Source organism: Maniola jurtina, chromosome 9 (genome assembly GCF_905333055.1).
Source record: "Maniola jurtina chromosome 9, ilManJurt1.1, whole genome shotgun sequence".
In the NCBI taxonomy this organism is placed as follows: domain Eukaryota; kingdom Metazoa; phylum Arthropoda; class Insecta; order Lepidoptera; family Nymphalidae; genus Maniola; species Maniola jurtina.
The window spans coordinates 5,715,684-5,738,226 of NC_060037.1; the positions used below are offsets into that span (position 1 = coordinate 5,715,684).

The window sequence follows — 22,543 nt, forward strand, 5'->3', positions numbered from 1 at the left end:
TTAATACTATGAAAGCTTAGAGGGCTTGCTGAAGTGAAAATCACAATTTAGTTCTGTAAACTGTTTTATTTAGGAGCACCACTTTCGCATTGCATAAGTATAGCAAGTCGGATTTATCACAATAACTCTTTTTTAAATAACTATCGCCAACTCCTCTATAATTCGTAGGCATCTTCTTCTTCTTCTCTCTGGGCTGGTTTCCGCACTTAAACGTTTCCGTCTGTTGTGCGTGCGTTGCCCCTCCCCGCCGAAGTCTTCACTCCAGCCATCCAAGCTCGCTCCAGAAGCCAAGTAGACCGCCCAGGTTGCCGAGGGCTTCATGAAGTGAGGTTGGGGATCCCAGATGGCGTCCTCGATGTTCTGCCAGGCTTGCACACTCCAGGAGCACGTGCGTCGGTGTTTCATCGACCTCCATGCAGGCCCTGCACAGAGGACTGTCGGTAACACCTATAACGAAAAGGTGTTTGTTTAGTGGGCTATGCCCTGTTATGAGTCCCACCACCTTCCTAAGTTTACCTTTGTCCAGGCGGAGTAGTTTGTTAGTTTGTCGTATATCTATGTTAGGGAAAGCCTCTTTGGCTTGCCTGCAGTCAGTTGCGTTTGCCCATAGTTGAGAATGCGTAGTGCGTGAATCCGTAGGCATATTTCAAAGATGGAAAATCCGAGGCTTCTGAAGTACCAACACTTCAAGATTATTTTTTTAGAATATTTCTAAAATATTTAAGCTATTTTTGTAAATATTCATCTAACTATACAAGACGCAATTCTACGTTTCGCGAAGTACCTACGCGTCACCAGCTTCGCAAGTCCGAATGTTACTAAATAAATAACGAATTAAATATGTACTAGCATTATTTTCAGTTTAAACAAGTGTAAATTAAAAATTTATAACACCCCCGACAAGTGAAGGTTACAGTAACTAGAAAAGACCGAAAGACCTGATAACTTTCAAACGGCTGAACTGATTTTCTTGGACTATTCCGCGCCTACGATCTAAAGTATCTGAGTTTTCCAAAACATCATTTTCAAATAAATAATTATGTATTTAGGCAACGTCCATCTTGACAGCTTGACATTTGTCAATTGACACTTGAATATTATGAACCTAAGGGTTATCTAACCTTATTTTCTACAAGAAAACTATACAAAATAGCTGATAACTTTTAAATGGCTGAACCAATTTTTTTGGATTATAGCTAAGAACACTCTCGATCAAGCCACCTTTCAAACAAAAAAAAGTAAATTCAAATCGATTCATTCGTTTAGGCGCTACGATGCCACAGACAGATACACAGATACACAGATACACAGACACACAGATACACAGATACACAGACACACAGATACACAGATAAACAGATACACACGTCAAACTTATAACACCCCTCTTTTTGGGTCGGGGGTTAAACAAAAGAAAAATAAAACCGACTTCAAAAACGACAAACACTAAAAAGTAAAAAATAACTTTTGTTTAGCTACACGTGTAATGTACCTAGGTATGAAGTCGAGCGAGCATATTAAAACAAAATTAGAAATCCAAGAGTGAAGCTCGCCCGACTTCATACCTAGGTACATTACACGTGTAGCTAAACAAAAGTTATTTTTTACTTTTTAGTGTTTGTCGTTTTTGAAGTCGGTTTTATTTTTCTTTTGAAAATTTTTTATTTCACAATTTTTAGTGGCCCCACTGTACTATAATATGCTGTGCCCAGTTAAAACCCTACTGTTTACTAAGCTATTACACTGATCGCGAGCAATTTGCTCCTATCCATTGAGGAGTTCTGTTCTCCATCTCCGAAGATATTCATCAGATCTTCACCAAATTTATATGGGACCACCTGCACAGTATACCCTTTCAAACAAAAAAAAAATTTCCAAATCGGTCCAGGGGTTTTTGAGTAATCGGGGAACATACATAAAAAATATAAAAAAAAAATAAAAAAAAAATAAAAAAAAAAAAAGATTCCGACGAATTGAGAACCTCCTCCTTTTTTGGAAGTCGGTTAAAAATTGATATAATAATAAACCGACGAGAGCAATTGCAGCAAAAAATACTACTTAAAAATGTTTCTACAAGTTACACAATTACAAATTAACAGAAATAAAAATAAAAACTTTTAAAAGTATTAATCACCGTATCTTTATCTCTTAAATCGATACATGTTTTATCGGTCGATCAGTCGATATCTTTTTTAATAGCAGCGCGATAATAATTTTACGATGTTAATAAAAAACAACCCACATTGTAAACAATCGTCGATTTCGATTTCCGTCATTTGCGATCATTTCAAAAGTCGGACCACCCAAAAAAACAATCGAAATGATATCGATACAACTGCATTTTATGCACTTGTTTTTTGGTGGTGAAGCGTAACAATGCGAAGTTGACAGGTTTGGCTTTATTAAAACAAGTGTAAATCAAAAATTTATAACACCCCCGACAAGTGAAGGTTACAGTAACTAGAAAAGAGCTGATAACTTTCAAACGGCAGAACCGATTTTCTTGGATTATTGGATTATAGCTAAGAACACTCTCGATCAAGCCACCTTTCAACCAAAAAAAAACTAAATTAAAATCGCTTCATTCGTTTAGGCGCTACGATGCCACAGACAGATACACAGATACACAGAGACACAGATACACACGTCAAACTTATAACACCCTTCTTTTTGGGTCGGGGGTTTAAAAGGCGTGAATAATACCTATACATTTTCTTTCAAACATTCAAGCCATGTAGTTTTTAGAGCTTTCTAAACTTGCCTTATTTTTGAAAGACAAGGCAGTTTTTTATACAGCTCTAAGTTTCAAGCTTTTGAAAGGATTCTTTTGAAAGTCCTGGAATTTAAGATTTAGACACCCAGTGGAGAAATTATGATACTTATATTTTTTAATTTATTTGACTGAAATTTGGAATGGAGATAGATTATATTATCTTGGATTTACACAGATACTAATTTTTATCCCTTAAAAATCCATGGTTCTCGTGGGATATTTAAACATATATATATTATGATACTTATATTTTTTAATTTATAGACTAGCGCTTGGCTGCAATCAGACCTGCTGACAAGTGATGATGCAGAGATAGGTTCTTGACTAGAAGATGCCTTTTTACACTTGATTTAAAGGTATTCATATTATAAAAGTGGATGGAAAACCCGATGCCTGAAGGGCTTTCATATCCTAGCGGTTGGATTTAGAAACGAAAAAGCAAATCGTTTCGACGTAGGTACTACCTATTTATGAAGAGTACATATTTCGTTATAGTATAGGTATACATTGTAGTGTAAGCTGAAATTCAGTGTTGAGACTTAATGGACTATTTAATGTGTTATACTTATTTTAATAGGTATATATTTTCAAAATCTTAAGTTAAAAATAATTGCTTAATATTTTACTGATCAAGGATAAGTACTTGAGATTAATCACTCATTTTCGAGACATCGATTGCATTGGAGCAATTAAAATGCAATCGTGAAATTTATTTTTTGTAACCCTAATAACAGATAATAGTAATGATGAGAACCATATTTAGAGATGTAATGGTTACATTTATGATGCACTGTCAAGAACCACTCATTATAAAACAACTTAAGGTGCGCTTACATGTGCAATTTCTTAAAAAAATATTGCTAGACAACACGTATGGAATATGGATCAATCTAGAGCAATTAGTAGAGCATTTTCAATAAATTTCGGCAATCGTTTCGGCAATATTGTTTCTAATTGCTCTATATATTCCATTCTCTTTTTTTCTGTTTTGAACTCATGATAATAAAAGTACTACAAGCCACTGCCACTAAAACCTCGCGAACTGCCATCGACAACTATTGAACTAAATTGCTAGTCTATGAAATTTTTGCCTATTTGAGCCTTTATTGATACAACTCCATGCCCGATACGATACGGCGCTATGCAACAATATTGCTGTTTTTAGGTAGGTATTGCAGTAAATTGCTTCATGTGGTCGTGGCGTCCTAACTTCAATTGCCCGTGTAAGCGCGCCTTTATGTACCGGCATCCGATATGGAGTCAATTTGCAGTATACGGCTGACAGCTTCAAGTTACTTTTTACAACACGAGGTCGATGACTGGAGACTAAACAACATACGTATTCAATGTCAATGCACCAGGAAACATTTCCGCGACACATTATGATATATGAAGCGAATTAGGTAATATCAGTACATCCATGGGTAATTTAGCTAATTTTATTAAAATACTTAAGTACCGAGACTTCTTAAGTCGGCATGTTCATAGAAAGGTCAATTTGTAAAACCGAACAGAGACAAATAAATTTCAATTTCCATATAATAAATACAAAGTTTTCCCAGGCAGGCAAACAAATTCATAAAAAAATGTTCTTTGAAACTGTAACCGCATTAAAGCGCGCTAAAATTCTCAGTCCTAATTGCAACTTTCATTAACGAAGTGCCATCTTAGTTCTTTAATTAAGTTAGCATCTAGCTTTCTCCTGCTTATCTCGTTTGGGACGGACGCAATTAAAATTTAAAATGATTTTGAGCGATAGTGCTGTTAACGGTTATTATAATATATGCAACTTAATAATTAATTTAATGGAAGTACTGTCCATATCACACTAATAATATAAAGGCGAAAGTTTGTATGTGTGTGTGTTTGTTACTCTTTCACGAAAAAGCTACTGGACGGATTTAGCTGGGAATGGAGATAGATTATACCTTGGATTTACACAGATGATACTTTTTATCTCTTAAAAATCCATGGTTCTCGTGGGATATTTAAAAATATACCTATCAACGCGGACGAAGTGCGTTGGGGCACAATTTGGGCTTTTTGTCTTAGTTTAGTGTTTACGAACTATAATCGCGACAAGTTACTTAATTATCGCGATATAAGTTAATCTCATATTTTATCAAAAGAACGCTCTCTATTGAACTACTTAGATACTTTAATGTGACCAAGCCTTCAAGACTTGACTACAATCTTAATTTTGGTTAGTTGTGCTTGTGATGCAAATTGCAATATAGATGCTGATTAGATACACAGATTTGGTTTTTAAAGACTATGTGACCTATCACAATCAAGCAACCAGGTAAACATAAGTAATAAAATAAAAGTCTAAATTAAAAATTTATAACACCCCCGCCAAGTGAAGGTTACAGTAACTAGAAAGAGCTGATAACTTTTAAACGGCTGAACCGATTTTCTTGGATTATAGCTAAGAACACTCTCGATCAAGCCACCTTTCAAACAAAGAAACGAAATTAAAATCGGTTCATTAGTTTAGGAGCTACGATGCCACAGACAGATACACAGATACACACGTCAAACTTATAACACCCCTCTTTTTGGGTCGGGGTTTAAAAAAACCTATCTACATAAAGATAAATACTTAATCATCAGAGTGAAAATAGCAGACTGACTCTGGCATAAAGTACGTAAGTAAAGTAAGTACGTATTTATATGGACACAGGAAACGATGTAATGGATACAAAGGCATTATGCAAATTATAACGACAATATTTTACTAGCATTGTTGCACTTAATCACCTACATAAACCTTTGCGGTTAAGTATTAATTTCATTTCCATCTTATTTTTCATCACGTTGCGTTGATGAAATTAAAACATTCCTTCTTACGTAGGTATATCCAACCGATTTGAGCATGTATTATTTTCAAGGTAAACGAAAAAACTATTAAAATATTATAATGAAGTATAATAGTATCTTTAGTAGAGCTGTGATTGCGTACTGGTTAAAACGTCCGCCTCCTTTTCGGGAGTTCGGAGGTTCTATCCTGGGCACGTACCTCTAAACTCTTCGGAGTTATGTGCGTTTTAAGCAATTAAAATATAACTTACTTTAACGGTGAAGGAAAACATCGTAAGAAATCCTGCATACCTGAGATTTCGCCATAATATTTCCAAAGATATGTGTGAAGTCTGCCGTCCACACTTGGCCAAGACAGACAGACAGACAACAAAGTGATCCTATAAGGGTTCCGGTTTTCCTTTTGAGGTACCCTAAAACTAGAAACGTGACTAATATGGGTAAGTGATTGCTAATGACTGGGCTAAAACTAAATTACTGTGCTCGTATGCATGTGTGTAAAAGTGACCTACATAGGTACCTGCCTAAATGGATACGTCGCGTTCTTTAGTGATGTACTAGCCTTAAAAATAATTCATAACAAGTCTACATTCTAATCGACCCGCCTCTAGTCCGCACGGGCACGGATACCTACACTAGTATGTATGTACCTAAATATGTATCTATCGAATTCTTTTCTAAAGGACACATGAAGAGATATTCCATGCCTATTATAACTACAAAAGCTTACCTACCTGTCTGTCTGTCTGTTAACATTTCACGATCCCTTTAACCGATTTAAATGAAATTCGATACAGAGGTTTTGCATCGCGGTTTATATAGGCTACTTTTTAGGGTTGCGTACCCAAAGGGTGCCAAAGGGACCATAAAGAGTAGCCTCCGTTGTCCATCCAACAGTACGTCCCTCCGTCTGTCGGAGAAGGATCGGGACTACTAGGTGATGATCTAGTAAATAAAATAAACAGATAGATAAAAGAAAAAGAACTGGACACAAGTGGCACACGACCGCCAATTTTGGAAATATATTATCTGAAGAAACTTATTTCTAACAGTGGACGTCCATCAGTCCAACAAGGCAACAAGCATTTTTCAAAGTGCAGTACTGTGTGGGTATGTACTACCATTGATTTAGGACGAATAGGTGTTACGACGAGGATGTACAAATACTTAGAGTGTAATCAAATGATAGATTTAACTTTTTTGATGCCAGGTTTAAAGTCACGATCTAATAGTCGGAACAGAGTACTCTAGAATGGCGATTTTATTGAGTAGGTATAGATAATAGACACCTCACTAGCTTTTTCAAAGCAGTACGAGTATTTAGATAAGTTGGTATCTTTGCATTACCAGCCAGACTCGTTGATAACGGAGCCTTGAGTTTAGTAGGTATTTAACGTTTTTAGATGCTTAAAACCCCGTTATTTTGCGGACCACATATTATTCAGTGATCGTAAGAGTAAAAGCTTTATAATAGGTAGGTAGGTATGTATAAAGAATCGCTTGTAACGCCTAGACAGCTTAAAGAACGAGTATAAGAATACCGTTGCGATCAGACTAGCTCGAGGATAAAATGGTCTAACAATGAAATGTGTGAAACGTGACTGAATACTATACTACCTACATCTTAAGGTCTAGACAGACAACGCATGAAGGCAACGTTTCCAAGCCTGCTCTAGAATAGTGGAGTGGCCGTAGGAGCCACATTACTGTCATCGCGCTCTGAGTGGGTCTTCATAGGTGTCCTTGCTACAAATAATTATCTATACGTATAGAAAGACTGGTCCTAACTGACTGATTGATCTACTAACGCACAGCCACAGCACGCTGGGGTTAGAAACTTGTGAAGATTTGACGGTAGATTTCTCTTAAGATTTATGAATTAGGCATTCGCTAGGAAAGATTTTTGGAAATTCCACCCTTAAGAGAATTAAACCGGGGATGAAAGCTATATCCATCTATAAAAATTAGTATTTACTATTTAGGCTATTGTTTAAAAATGAAGAAATATGTGTTTCACTATTTACGTAAATACCACCCTTAAGAGGATTTCATAGGGGATAAAAGTTTGCTCGTATACAAACTATTTACAAAAAGCCCGTCAATTTTTGAGTTATATCTAGGAAAATAGATATGTAGACTATTGATTAACAAAAGGGCGCCTGTTTTAGGGTTTTTAGAAATGTCATTCCATTGCTGATTTTTAGAAATTCCACTCGAGGTGGATCAGCTAGTTACATAATATGAACACGCGTTTAATATTAATGAGGTACTGTGATGTCCTGACCGTCGTCGTCGCGTCGCGCGTCGCTCGTTTAGCCTGTTAAGGGCTTTAGCGATATGCCGCACTTGCTTTCCTGTAAACAGGGTTGCCAAGTCGTTTTAGATTTGTCGGAAATGTCCCGAAACGTTTCGCTGCACTCACTGCTTACATATTTATATTTTCATTTTTAAATACATAGTAAGTAGATATATATACCTGGAATGAAAGTTAGTGGAATATCAACTCGCTGAGGATAGAAATTATAAAACTAATAAAAGTGACATCCGAATGATTTTTTTTGATAAATAATCTAGAATTTTGTTATGTCGACAGATACTTAGGTGCCTAAAGTACTCCGTCTACCCCTTTTAATGATTTGCTACCAAACTCAACCGCTGAGATGTATTTAGTTCCTGGATTGCAGATCTGGAAAAAACAGTGTCCCTGTAAAAACTTAAGGAAATCTGGATACCCTACCCGCAAATGTAATTCCATCTCGCTTCAGATCTCAACTTGCCTACAAGTACAAACTTAAGAGATTAAAATTCATGACAGCAAAAGTCCAGTTAGAGCTTACGCTTTTTACGCCCCAGCCTTTGACATCAAAGTTAAACGTAAACACGTATCCTATTAACTCTCATTTTATATCCGAAAAGCTCTTAACAAAAATTGAAATTCAAATTGGATCGTAAACTGGGCTCTCTTAACTCATCTGTAAACTATTTTTAACGCCGAGAGCCTGAATATTGAGGTACGCATTTAATTGATTGACCAATCCCACGCATCCCGCTTTTTAAAGTAGATATAGTTTTTAACATTTTAATATATTTACGAGTTACGACCAACAGTGGTAATAACATTAGGTTCTTTTATTTTAACTATTAAATTGGTCGTAATTTGTACCGAATGTCCAAGGAGCCTATAATTACGGCGGCTTATATTTGATCCAACTGAGAATATCTCAGTAATTTAGAGTAGAACGAGACAATCCGCGTCGAACGGTAGCGGTGGCTTTGGAATAGTTTTCATTCTGTCACGTCTGAACGTATGTACTTAGGACTTGACGGCACAGCTTATCTTAGTGACTTGTAATGTCTGAGCTCCAAGGGTTGCTTTTGAATGGTGTTAGAACGAGTTAAGATCTTTTTATTTTGCGCATCGTGATCCGTAGTTCATATAGCACTTATAGCAATCAGTACTGGGAGCTATTACTGCAGCTATTAGGTTCATATTGGATCAATGAGCTCACGTTGGCAAGTGCGAAACGGCCACGCTAGAGGCTATAAGTCAATTAGGTTGTAAAGGGAATTTGCGCTAGTTTTTGCTTCGTGCCTTATCTCACGGACCTAGCGGCTATCGGCGTGGAAAGTAATTGATTCCAAGTTGATATAGATCTCATAGATGACAGATCATATTGTTCGCTGTGACACAGTGACTGTGCAGCACTTTACTCGATACAAATACAAAGATAATCTCCACAATCTCGTCGGCGTTTCTGTAAAACACAATAGCGAAATAAATCTTTGTACGAGAAGTGTGTATTAAAGTCTTGGAACAGTAATCTGTGACAAATAATTGCTGGCCTTTGCGAATAATGGCCAGCGTTCGTAAAGGTTAACAAGGCTCTTGCGAGACATTGACTTCAGAACTGTCCTCGGCTTTGTATTTGGAATAATTTAAAAAGATGTTCCTTATTAAAAAGTTTGAAAACGTTTCATTTTAAAATCAATAAGTAGCGTCATTTAACTTGTATTTAACAAAAAAGCCTGTCTTACATCGGTAAGAATAATGAACGCTCTATTGAAACACTAAAATGGGTATACCTACGTTTGAATGAAGAATTTAAGAGGGCTCTCTCCGTCACTCATTTCATACAATCGTAGTTCCAATTTCATTTGAATATTAAGCAACCAAAGTCCATGAAATTTTGCAGACATATTCTAGAAACTAATATCTATGTCTGTGGTTTTCCAGATTTCTGTTAAAATATTCGGTTTCAAAGTTACGCGGTCTTAGAAATTTTCATACAAATCTTTGAGCCCCTGTAATTTTAAAACTACATATTTTTAGAAAAATCTAAAACCACAGACACGGATATTAGTTTCTAGTTCTAGAATATGTCTGCAAAATTTCATGGACGTTGGTTGCTTAATATTCAAATGAAATTGGAACTACGATTGTATGAAACGAGTGACGGAGAGAGCCCTGTTAATAAACGTGCAGTTCAATATTTGTGTCGTCAATAATTTATTAGACATACTTTTTCTTTGAGAGGTATCTATAATAACTACTATCGTTACATTCTCTTACTAGCCTTTTCAGAATATCAAATCAATAGACTATGTAGGTATGTAGGCCTATTTATAATTTTAATAATCTTTCAAAGATTAATCATTTAAGAGTGCCTGATTTCTCAAAGTGTTTCATTGCACTTTAATTGAAAATTCGTTTTTATTTATGAAATAGGTATATATGGAAGACGTCATTAACGCCCATTTCCAATGCTGAAAAATGCATTTCTTATTGTGCCCTAATGTGGAATGAGCTTTATCGCATCGTAAACAGGAAAATCCAAGAATTACAACATAAGAAATAGGTAGTACGAATCCGGGTAGTCGATGCCGGCGCGTCAGACGCCTGGAGAAGCAATCTGAGGGCGCCGTGGCCTCGTGCCGACCGTATATGGCTACTGACGGCCGACGGCTTGCCTTGCGACACCCCTCATATAGACGTAAGCCTAGGGTTAGCAGATTTTTTAAAAGCTCTGATAAAAACCTACTGTAAGAGCTCGTTCACACAGGCTGCGTAAGCGTAGATGTAGCGCGTACTATTGCGTTGTAATGTATAGATGTATGAAATATGACATACTGCTTGCGTGGCGTGAAAGTTCACGTAGACGTAATGCGCGCAGTTATGTCTACGGGACGCCCGCGCTCGTCACTACGCACGTGTTACGTGTACGTGCTGCATACGCAATTGGTGTGAATCGGCCATAAAATAAGTCTTGTCATTTTGTTATGAGCGCGCGATAAGCGTAGATCGTAACAAGGGACACCGCCGATATTGTGTTCACAAGAGATCTTGGAGCCACCCAATATGCGCTGAGGGTTTTGTAAATAAAAATTTATTCATACCTACTTACTATATTGAAAGTGTGTCTGCGAAGTTGAAAGAAAAAAGTTTTGTAAATCATTTTTTTACAATTTTTTTTTGTTCTTAATGTATTTTTAATAAAAAACTTGTTTAAAACAATGCCAACCCTGACTGCCTGTTACCTTTTTACTGCTAAACCGCAGAACCAAAAGAACTACGTGACAAAATTTTGCAAAGAGATGGCGTCTCGAAGATGAACTAGATTTACAGGATACCTACGTCAAAAAAACTGTTAAATTAATGATGCAATTATTTTTTCAAAGTAAGCCGAAACCCTGTGTCTAAAAGCCAAACCTCTGTGTCTAAAATCCTGACGTCTCTGGTAGCCCTACGTTAGCCCAGAATTGTTTACGTGCAATTTGTTTGCGCTCAGATTCATTTAAATGTCATTTGAACTGGTCAAACTTAAAATTAATTACTTAATCATTAGGTAAGCTCTCGAGACGATACTCAATATTCATGTTATATCAGGCACTTGCGAATCGACAACCCACATAAGTATTTAATCCATAAAAATCCGCCAAATGCGAAAACGTTGACATAACTTGACATTTCACAAGTGTAAATTAAAAATTTATAACACCCCCGACAAGTGAAGGTTACAGTAACTAGAAAAGACCAAAAAGACCTGATAACTTTCAAACGGCTGAACTGATTTTCTTGGACTATTCCTCGCCTACGATCCAAAGTATCTGAGTTTTCCAAAACATCATTTTCAAATAAATAATTATGTATCTAGGTAACGTCAATCTCGACAGCTTGACATTTGTCAATTGACATAATATTATGAACCTAACGGTTATCTAACCTTCTTTTCTACAAGAAAACTAGAAAAGAGCTGATAACTCTTAAACGGCTGAACCAATTTTTTTGGATTATGGCTAAGAACACTCTCGATCAAGCCACCTTTCAAACAAAAAAAAGTAAATTAAAATCGGTTCATTCGTTTAGGCGCTACGATGCCACAGACAGATACACAGATACACAGATACACAGACACACAGATACACAGATACACACGACAAACTTATAACTGCCCTCTTTTTGGGTTGGGGGTTAAAAATCATCATTATCAAGCTGCTTCACATCTAAGGTTACTTGATGGGACTTCCACACGCCACGGTCTTGTCTTCTGACTCATTTTATGTTGTCTATCCACCTAGTAGGTATGCTGCGCTTTTCGTCCCGGAAAAATGCAGCAGAAATTGAATATCTCAAAAGAACCCTAATGACACCCTATTGGTTTTCACCAACAAATAGCCTAGAGATAATTTGAAAGTATGTACCAGGTACCTATTTAAATTCTCGCAAAAACCTTTCGAACTTCCAAACTTGGACGAACAATCACAGCTTCAAAATATACAGGAGCTGTTAAATTATATTTGCAAACCGATAACCCACTTAAATATTCAAAAAAATCCACCAAGTATTGAAAATCGTTAGCATAACTTGACATTTCATGTGTTCTTAAGCTTGTCGCATCCTTGAGCTTTGCTAGCAAAAACTTATAAATAACTTCTAAATAAATGTTAAATCCTTGCAAAAATGTTCTGGACTTCCAAACTAGGGCGAACAATCGGAGCGTCTAAAGATACGGGAGCGGTTATTATGTAGCCTAATATGGGAAGATGGGAGCATTCTCCAAAAGTGGACTAAAGGACGCCGCCGAGGACGGCTAGCAAGAAGTCGAATTACCGGCTCGAGGGTTATTTAAGGAACTGATAGTTCCTCGAAACCACGCACGCGACGCCCGTACTACTTTTGTGTAATGCGGTATTCGGATGCACCGGTTTTTTGCTAATTGGTCGAAACGAGTCCGCACTCCACTGCCTCGCATTGTACTTGGAAAAGTTTACAAAGCGTGAGATCATTGTATTTCACTCCTTCCTCGTCTCCTAAGTGGAATATATTTTCTACGTGCATTTATTCAGTTTTTTTTTTATTTTGTTTAATGAGAGGCTTTGGCCGTGGCTAGAACTTAGGTTATCGTACCAACAAAGACGTGCCGCAAAGCGTTTCTAGTATTCGGTTAAGATGCTGCTTTTAGAAAGCGAATAGGGGTATAGCTTTGAATAAATTCATCCAAGGGGCATTCGGAGAGTGACATAGGCTACTTTTTATCCCGTAAATCAAAGAGTTGCCACGGGATTTTCAAAAACCTAAATCCACGCGGACGAACTTACGAACACAAGCTAGTAAAAAATAATCTGTCAGAGACATTAGGAACAAGCTGAGGTGGTTATTTTCCTCTCCAGAATATTTTCGTTCCAAGTTGTTAGAGATTTTCTTGGTATAAAATCAAGGTGAATGTTCTAATTCTTTTTTACTGAGCGAGTTCACGGACATTATCTGGTATGCAAAAAATCGTCGCCTCGATTGGCAACTTTCTTGTGATTGATTTATGTTTTGGTATATAGGAAGTAGGTACATTTATCTCTAGTTCGATAGCTAAAACCGTTTACATACTCATATATCTTTATATCGTACCGTATCAGTCATCGATAAAGTTATAGGAAACATGATTTCATGCTATAAAATGAGGAGTTGTATCAACAAGGAAGGTAAAACAAATAGGTTACATTGATGTGTAGATAAATAGATATGATGACTTGAATTTTATCGCACACACGTGGAGTTAGAGCTTGAACAATGGAGAATAGACGCCGATTCCTTCGAGAATCTTCCTTCGAAACTTTTTGGTCTCATCAGGATTATTTGTACGGATTATTCCTGATGAGTATTAATTAATATTTGCATGCTTATGAAGTAGAATATGAAGGTCGCTACTTAGTTATAATTTTGAACTCAACAACTGATATAACATTTTCAAATTTCATTTCAGAAAATGTTCCATGACATATTTTGAAATATTCTTCTCCAGCAACATATCTAGAGAGCACCTATTCTCTTCTCACTACCTCGCAAGTTCTGACGCGTAGAGAAATAGGTACCAGGGCCACCATCGCCTTTTCTAGCCGGATCTTAGAGTTTATTGTCTCCATGCATATTATCTGCAGTCAGTTAGTAGGTAAGTAAAAAATAGAGGAATGAATTAGGTACTATTGATTCCTCCATATTTTCTTTAGTATTGTCGAACAAAAGCAACGTTGGCGCTATTTAAAAGAGGCCTATGTCCAACAGTGGATGCATGTTGGCTGTTGATGATTTACGTGTATATCATAGATATTGAACACAAGCAGAACTAATGGAAAATCGCGTCACCTTAGCATTGTTAATAGGTAAACGACACGTAGGTATAGGTAAGTACTTATGGTGTGCACAACATCCACATATGGTTCTAAAGCTTGACGACTTTGTAACACGGTTCGTGAAAGCATCCAGGCGTCAGAGCGAAGTCCAGTTAATGCGCCGGTCGACATGAAGATTGAAGACCTCTGATATTGAAATAGCTTGTGCGCTGCAAATAAATGATACGAATGACGAATGGGATTGCATTTCGTTTTGTGCTAGAATAATTCATGTTTCTACTCATATGAGTACCTACCTTTACAATTTAGAGAGTACGCTTTGATGAGTTTGTGAATATGCAGCAGTAGTAACGCGTTCAGTGTCATGTGCCACAGGCTATCAAAATCATACATAGTTAATTTATTAGAAACGTTATTATATACAAGAGTAAATTAAAAATTTATAACACCCCCGACAAGTGAAGGTTACAGTAAAAACTAGAAAATAGCTGATAACTTTCAAACGGCTGAACCGATTTTCTTGGATTATAGCTAAGAACACTCTCGATCAAGCCACCTTTCAAACAAAAAAAAAACTAAATTAAAATCGGTTCATTCGTTTAAGCGCTACGATGCCACAGACAGATACACAGATACACAGATACACGCGTCAAACTTATAACACCCCTCATTTGGGTCGAGGGTTAAAAAAAGAGTAAATGACTGACGCGCATAATATCAACGTAGGGTACATGTAGCTGTACCCTAAGTTGTATGTAGGATTTCCTTTCAGCTTAGACCCCCACAAAGAAAACATTTGCAGGAATGCCACCCGAGTAATGCCAGGAGTCAGGACGAGTCAACAGTTTTCATTAAAAAAAATTAAGTAGGTGATTACCTTAATTAGTGCTTTCGAATCAATTTAAAAACACGCAAAAATAGACGCATTGCTTCGAGTTTGACAAACATCACACACAGTAAAGTTTCCGTGCGGTCATTTACGCAACTGTTTGAAAATAGGATAGATAATTGAAACTATACAATAGAAAACATTATGTAATTAACTAATTAATAGTAAATCAAATACTAACAGCTTCTCCATGAAAGCCCACTTAGGTACCTATACCAACTGTCTATAAGCTCTAAATCTCGCAAAGCTCTGACTACTACGCACAGGCTCATATCATTCCATTAACGTAATAAGGCTACCACTAAGATGCATACAATGTACAGAGATAAGGATACCTATGGATACGATAGTTAACATTATTTCTTATTGTGCTTTAGTAATCTCGCTAAATATGGGACAAATATCGTTTTGATCGTTACCGTGCTGTTGTGACTATTTCTATATCTTAGAGGGGTGTTATAAGTTTGACGTGTGTATCTGTGTATCTGTGTATCTATCTGTGGCACCGTAGCGCCTAAACTAATGAACCGATTTTAATTTAGTTTTTTTTGTTTGATCGAGAGTGATCTTAGTTGTAATCCAAGAAAATCGGTTCAGCCGTTTGAAAGTTATCAACTCTTTTCTAGTTACTGTAACCTTCACTTGTCGGGGGTGTTATAAATTTTTAATTTACACTTGTATCATATAATATGATCTTGTGAAAATTTACTGTCAGTTACTGTAGGGTGCTAGTATTAGTAGGTGAACTAATTTGTCTACAATAAATCTTACTTTCTAGTAAGTAAAGTGAAATCTAATGCACGACGTTCACGAAGTTTTGGCCACGACTATTTCATAAGTATTTAATTAAGTTTATATGTAATATTGTAATTTATGTTATAATTAAATATTAATATACATACTGTAATATTTTCTTTAATAAAAAAATAATAAAAAAATAAAAATTATACCTACTTAAATATTAATGGTAGGTAATGATGGTAGGTACCTATGTTATACTAAGTAACGGTATTTATGCTATCTAATGGCTATCTAGTAATTTGTTCGCCCACATTTAATTTATATTCTCACAAACGAGCCTGTAAAATATTATGTTTTCAAGAAATATTTATTTACAACATTTTTTTGTAAAGCTCTTGAATAAAATCCTTACAAAAGCTTCAGGAAATGTAGCGCTACTTTCAATGGGTGTAAAGGCCACAATTTGCAACTAAAAGGCTTCATAATTTACAAGTATTACCTACTTAACATCATTATATTTACCTACACACATAAACTTGATGATTCTTAGTGGCAATATACTCAAACAGAATTATTTATGCTTTATTTTGCACCAGAAGAGTACCTAAACATGATTCATAATCTAGGTATGCAACAAAGAATGAGCATACGAGGTATGATGGGACTGAAGCTCGTGTTATATTGTAGGTAAGCGTTGTGTAGGATAATATCTTACTAATAACTTAGACCTACCCATAGGATAATATTAGTACAATGAGACTAGGTAATAGAATTAAAGAAGAGGTTACTAAAGAAATAACATTGCAATCAAACCGACACCAAATATTTTTTTGATGCACATATCACAGTACACGAGTGGAAGTAGTACATACCGACCAACCCGAAAAACATTTCCGTCGTTTTGGTGCGGTGGGAAAATAATAGTTATTTTCATCTCACTCGCTCGGAAAAGATTCCTTTGCCCTTTGAAATCTGCGTGAAAAGTGGTAATTTTGCTCGCTAGCGTGCAAAGTACGAATTGAAATTCGAAAATTCGTTGAAAAGCAAATGGTTACTTTCCAGTGAGTGCCATGAAAAGAAAATTACGTTTCAGCTTAAAAATCACCTCAAAACGAAGATGAACACTCTATGTACATTTTATTACTATCTTATCTCGTTACTTATATTATATTCAGACGGACTAGCGACCAACTTAAAATCATGTGCCGAATTTTGCGAGGGGATGTCGACGCTCCAGACCTTCATGACCAACTCTGTCGTATACGAGTACCTAAATTAAATAATAATCTTCGTCCACGAAAGAATAAACTTTTCGTGGTACCAGTTCATCGTACTGTTGCTCGATCTATGGCACCGATACCGCGTTCATTGGCTTCCTTCAACGCGCTCTCGGATATAAATGATCAATGGGATCCATTCAATGACGGGTGGACATCGTTGGTTCAGGAGTTACTGAGGTACGCGGAGAGCATTGAATGAACAGGATCATTCAGTGCTCTCAGCGTACATACTACATACATTCAAAATTTAAAATCTTTTATTGTAACATATTTTGTTCTAGCTTTACCTTTTATTTTTTTTTCTCTTTTTGTATTTGTGTAATAATCATCTAGTTCGTGTAAGTGGCACTGCCGTTCAATTAGATGTAAAATAAAATAAATAAATAAATAAATAAATATTATATGCGGTGTATAGGTATCTATATGTTTCAACGGGTCAAACAAATAGACAAGTTTTAACTATCGACAACGGATATAAATTGCACGATCGGTATTTTCTTTTTAGGTTATTAAGATTTGTACAAGATGAAATCATTTTGTTTTTAATTTATACCGCGAACATTTTCGTGGTTTTAAAGTTCAAGTAAAACTGAAGTAAAAGAGGACATTTATATGCAACTCTTTAGTCTTTATTAATTGAGCTTTAATATTATGTCGCAAAACAAAAATGTTTATTAAACTGTGACTATGCTTACAAAGAGTAAGTATGCCTATTGCTTTAAAATATAAGTTAGGTAGAACTGCTTAGAGATATGAATCCGTATAAAACCGTAAAATATAAGCATTTGTCTTTACGACAATAACTCTAAATTATGTCCCATTTAGATAAAAGTGGCTCCTTAAATTACCCGCTAATGCTTTCACTTCGCTTGGCTTAGCTGGTATATTATTTACTGACTAGTCGACACGCGCAACTTCGTCTGCGTTAAATAATATTGTCAAAATATAATATAGTAATTGTATCTTCTAAAATAGGATTAAAATAGGTACCCACTATAACCGTAGACATGTTAGGTACTATATATATCACCATTTACCTGCCAAATTTTATGATTCTAGGTCAACGGGAAGTACCCTATAGGTTTTCTTGACAGACACGACGGACGGACGGACGGACAGACAGACAGACAGACAACAAAGTGATCCTATAAGGGTTATTTTCCTTATGAGGTACGGAACCCTAAAAAAAGCAGGAAGCTTGCTGAAAATGCCTTAGAATTCGTAAACAGCGGGCAACCTTGGCTCGGATCGATAGAGCCTTGAACTACGACCGCAGCACCCGGGAAACTCATTTGCCACTCAGTAGCAGTACCTACTATGTCCTATGTACTGACTCACTGAGTAGGCTTTTACACGAGATTTGCGGTCACGATATACAACACACGGTACACTGCTCACTACGTGGCGTCATTGAGTACTAAGAGTGAGGTAAATCTCGGTTTGATCCTAATCGACGATATAACAAAATATGGGTGAACTATTGGGTGACGTGAAATCAAAGAAAAATAAGTTAGTCATAGGCTACATACTAGACACCCATTGAGGTCATGAAAATTGAAAATCATAATATCTAACAGAGTTGTAAATTGTAGATAAGTAAGTAGAAATAGATATGTAGGCATACTTTCTTTGATGTTTTCGCAGACAAAACTGTTCGAGGTCTTTTCGAATCTATGATTAAAAAGCTTTCGCTCGTCCTTGCATATTGGAATTTTATATCAGATCTCTTTGCCGAAGATGTAGTATTTTTAAAATGAAAGTACCTATACTGTATACAGTACCTGCTATTATAGTGAAGCAGTTTGGTAAGTATAAAAACATTTTAATGAACTTATTTGCCCAGTGTGACCTTAATAACCAATTTGTATTATTAAAACGTCGTCATGTACAGTTAGAATTTAGAGCAGTTTATTAAACCTCAATTTAAGAGCATAGGTATTAATTAGAAATGTCAATATTATTGATCAAAAGTAGGTTAGTAGCATAAATAAAGTGGTTCGCAAAAACATAAAGTGTCATTTTTTACAGTCCAATCGAGTAGGTACTAGGTACTTGCCTACTTAGATGTTTAAATCTTTAGTTGAATTTTGCTTTCTAAATTTCAATAGCTAAATAATAAAAAGAAAAGTCGGAAAAGGCAATAGGGTTTTCCATACCCGTTACGCTATCGTATCTATTCCACTGAAAAAGAGCGAAGCGAAGCTTAGCGGAGACGTGTGTTTTGGACCGGATCATTGAGAGATATGATATAAGTACGAGTAATAATCACTTCATCCAACAATAATTTGATTAGTCTAAACATGTCTCCGCTCCGCTCCGCTTCAGTGGACTATTGTTTTATTCTAGGTGTACCTACTAGTTTTTTATTCTCTTAGCCTAAAAATGTTTATCTTTTCCTTTTTAAATTATCTTATTCTTAGGTTTCCTTACCCGAAGAGTGCCAACGAGACCCTATTACCTATTACTAAGTGTCCGGCTCCGCTGTCCGTCCGTCCATCCGTCTGTCTATCAGCGGGCTGTATCTCGTTAACCGTAATAGTTAGAGAGATGAAATTTGCACAGAGTCTATCTTATTCTAATTAGCGCAATAACAACAAATAATAAAAACTTCCACATTGAAATTACATAGTTTTAAGAGGGCTCTCTCCGTCACTCGTTTCCACTCTTTTCATACAATCGTAGTTCCAATTTCATTTAAATATTAAGCAACCTAAGTCCATGAAATTTTGCAGACATATTCTAGAAACTAATATCTATGTCTGTGGTTTTCCAGATTTCTGTTAAAATATTCGGTTTCAAAGTTACGCGGTCTTAAAATTTTCATACAAATCTTGGAGCCCCTGTAATTTTAAAACTACATATTTTTAGAAAAATCTAAAACACCACAGACACAGATATTAGTTTCTAGAATATGTCTGCAAAATTTCATGGACTTTGCTTGCTTAATATTCAAATGAAATTGGAACTACGATTGTATGAAACGAGTGGAAACGAGTGACGGAGAGAGCCCTGTTAAATATCTTGTACGATGGTACGGAACCCTGCGTGTGCTAGTCCGACTCGCACTTGGCCAGCTTTATGTACCTATCTTATTTTCTAGTCTTATCATGAGGCTACATCTCGTCTTATAACCTCATTTGTTTCTATTTATACTGTCTAGTTGCAACTTGCAAGACGCGAAAATGATTCCGCGAATCAGTTCTGATAAGGCGGCTGATAAGCGTGCGGTCAACCTGTTTGTATGCTTCCTTCGTTCTCGATTAGGTACATTTGATAACATTACTTACTTGAATAATACACAATTTTAAATTCTAAGTACATTAGACTTTAAAATAGACAAACAGTGAAGGGCGTTTGTGCACTCATTCGTATTAGATTCGTATTCGTTTTCTTAAAAATACGATTCAAAGTGGCCGTCATACAAAATGTACGTGAGTTTGTGCATTTGATTCGTATTTTGACGGATCTGTATGAATAAGTAGCTACTTGGCAGAACAAGCTTTATGTATTTATTACCTACAAGAAAAATGGGAGCTTTTCGCAATTTAATTTTTGGTTCTTATGAACCTTACAAAGTACGCACCTAGCCAACTTACTTAGCTTAAATTACAATATAATGTGCTAGCTAAGCATCGTTTATGTAACTTTATTTAAATGCCTACTTATTTAATACTTAGGTAGGTATACGAAGAAAAAGATAAGTTTATAAAACTCACAATATTTGAATGTAGATAACTAGATAAGATACCTACCTTGATAGTAGATAGCTAAGGAAAATTGCGATCAGAGTGTCAGCTAATTTACCTGAAAATACAAGCCGTAATACATGGGGCAATAAAACTATTAATTAAATAGGTAGGTACTGTAACAAAGAAAACCTCTTGCAAACCGATTTTAATCACAACGTTTAATTAATACCTACAGAGGGCTGAAATCGTTAATAAGTTCACGAGGCGAGATTAAAATCGTTTGAGACAATCATGAATGTTGCCGCTCGTACATTGTGTACGGAAAAACGGGGAAAGCTGGCTCACCTGCGTGGGGAGAACAGTCTCCCGGCCCAGGGGTATCGACATTTTGCTAGCGGCGCCGCCGGCCGCGCCCCGGCGCCCGCCCGCGCCGCACCATCCACCGACCCGACACTACGGGCCCGCGCGCCGCCTCGCACCAACAAGAAAAACACTTTTCCGAAAGCTCGCTCCCCACAAACTCGAACCCACCACTGTTCAATGTCGCTATCGCCAAAAAAATTCGCACATCACCAAGAAAATTCTCTTCGCAATCAGCCTTATCGGACACTCGAAGGGAAAATCCAAAAATCCGAGCGATACGACAACGCAACGATGACACCGGACTAACACCCGCCCCGATAAGCGCGAGCGTACGGACTGCCGGCCCGTGCTCCGCGCGACCGTGATACAGCGGCGCGCAAGCTCACCCTGCGACGTAGGGTTACCAGATGCCAATCACTCGCCGGATTCGCTCAGTTAAGGCCTGCAGGGCATCCCGCATGATTTGCACATATAAAAGACGAAGATCAATTGCATCAAGAGCCCTTACAAAGGGCCAAAACAAAGTGACACAATTTTTCAAGACCATCACATGAGGAAATGCTTCATTGCATCATACCGTAAGAAGACCAGACACCGTAGTCTAATTTCAAAAGCAATATTTCTGTTACTGAGTACAAGCTGGGTTTAAACCGTTTAAATGATGTGGTAACCCTAGCAAAATGCCCAGTAACCAACTCCGTAATCGTAACCGCATACGATTACCCCATCCCCATTTTCTTTTTGTCCTTTTAGTCGGACCTCCTTTACAAACTACGACATTGACATACAACTCGCATTATCGCGTATATTGCAATCTATCCTCGATGTGGCTGCTCCAGTTAAAGCTATCGACAATCGATAAACTAGCTATCGATATTTTAATCCAAACCGCTTTGGTTTCGAGTTGAAACAACCTCCATCAGTCACTCGGGACACGGGCACGTGCCCCGTGCGCTATCGAGTGCGTACTCGACACATGCGCACTTCGCAGCACTATTCGCTCATTCATTTAAAGGTATCGCGGCCCGCGGGATACATGCAGTACGCACACCTGAACAAATATTATCGTGAGCCACAATAGCAACGTTGTTTCGAAACGTTCAAACAATTAATATGACCGGCTTATAAATAGCAATGGACGAAGGAATTATTATGCTCTTGACTGTATCATCTGATTGTTTGACTAAAGACTAATCCGCTTAGCAGATGATACGAGTACATATTATATAATATGGTGAATCCTAAAAAGGAGACCCTGAAAAGGTATGAAAAGCTTTAAAAAGGTGCTGTTGCTCCGTTCACTTACTTACCTGCCTACGTAAAAAAATCAAAAACAGTTATACTGAATTTTGAACTGTGGATCTTG

At 36.8% G+C, this 22,543-nt stretch overlaps 2 protein-coding genes across 3 annotated transcripts in view; both read right to left on the reverse strand.

Annotated features, from left to right (window-relative positions):
* Positions 1–22,543, reverse strand: part of LOC123868211 (breast cancer anti-estrogen resistance protein 1) — a 118,194-nt gene that overhangs the window by 92,452 nt on the left and 3,199 nt on the right. The window contains exon 1 of one of the 2 annotated variants that reach the window (XM_045910630.1): positions 21,160–21,510. The exons of the other annotated variant lie outside the window; for it this stretch is intronic. Within the exon in view, the coding sequence (XP_045766586.1) occupies positions 21,160–21,201 (42 nt within the window). The 5' untranslated portion in view covers positions 21,202–21,510. Of the gene's footprint in view, positions 1–21,159; positions 21,511–22,543 lie in introns of those variants that run through there. 2 annotated transcript variants of the gene reach the window in all.
* On the reverse strand, positions 83–5,906 carry LOC123868224. The gene is made up of 2 exons (XM_045910657.1): positions 5,885–5,906; positions 83–447 (listed from the first exon to the last, which is right to left on the reverse strand). Exons 1-2 carry the CDS (start codon positions 5,897–5,899, stop codon positions 133–135), a joined length of 330 nt encoding a protein of 109 aa, XP_045766613.1. The 5' UTR covers positions 5,900–5,906; the 3' UTR covers positions 83–132.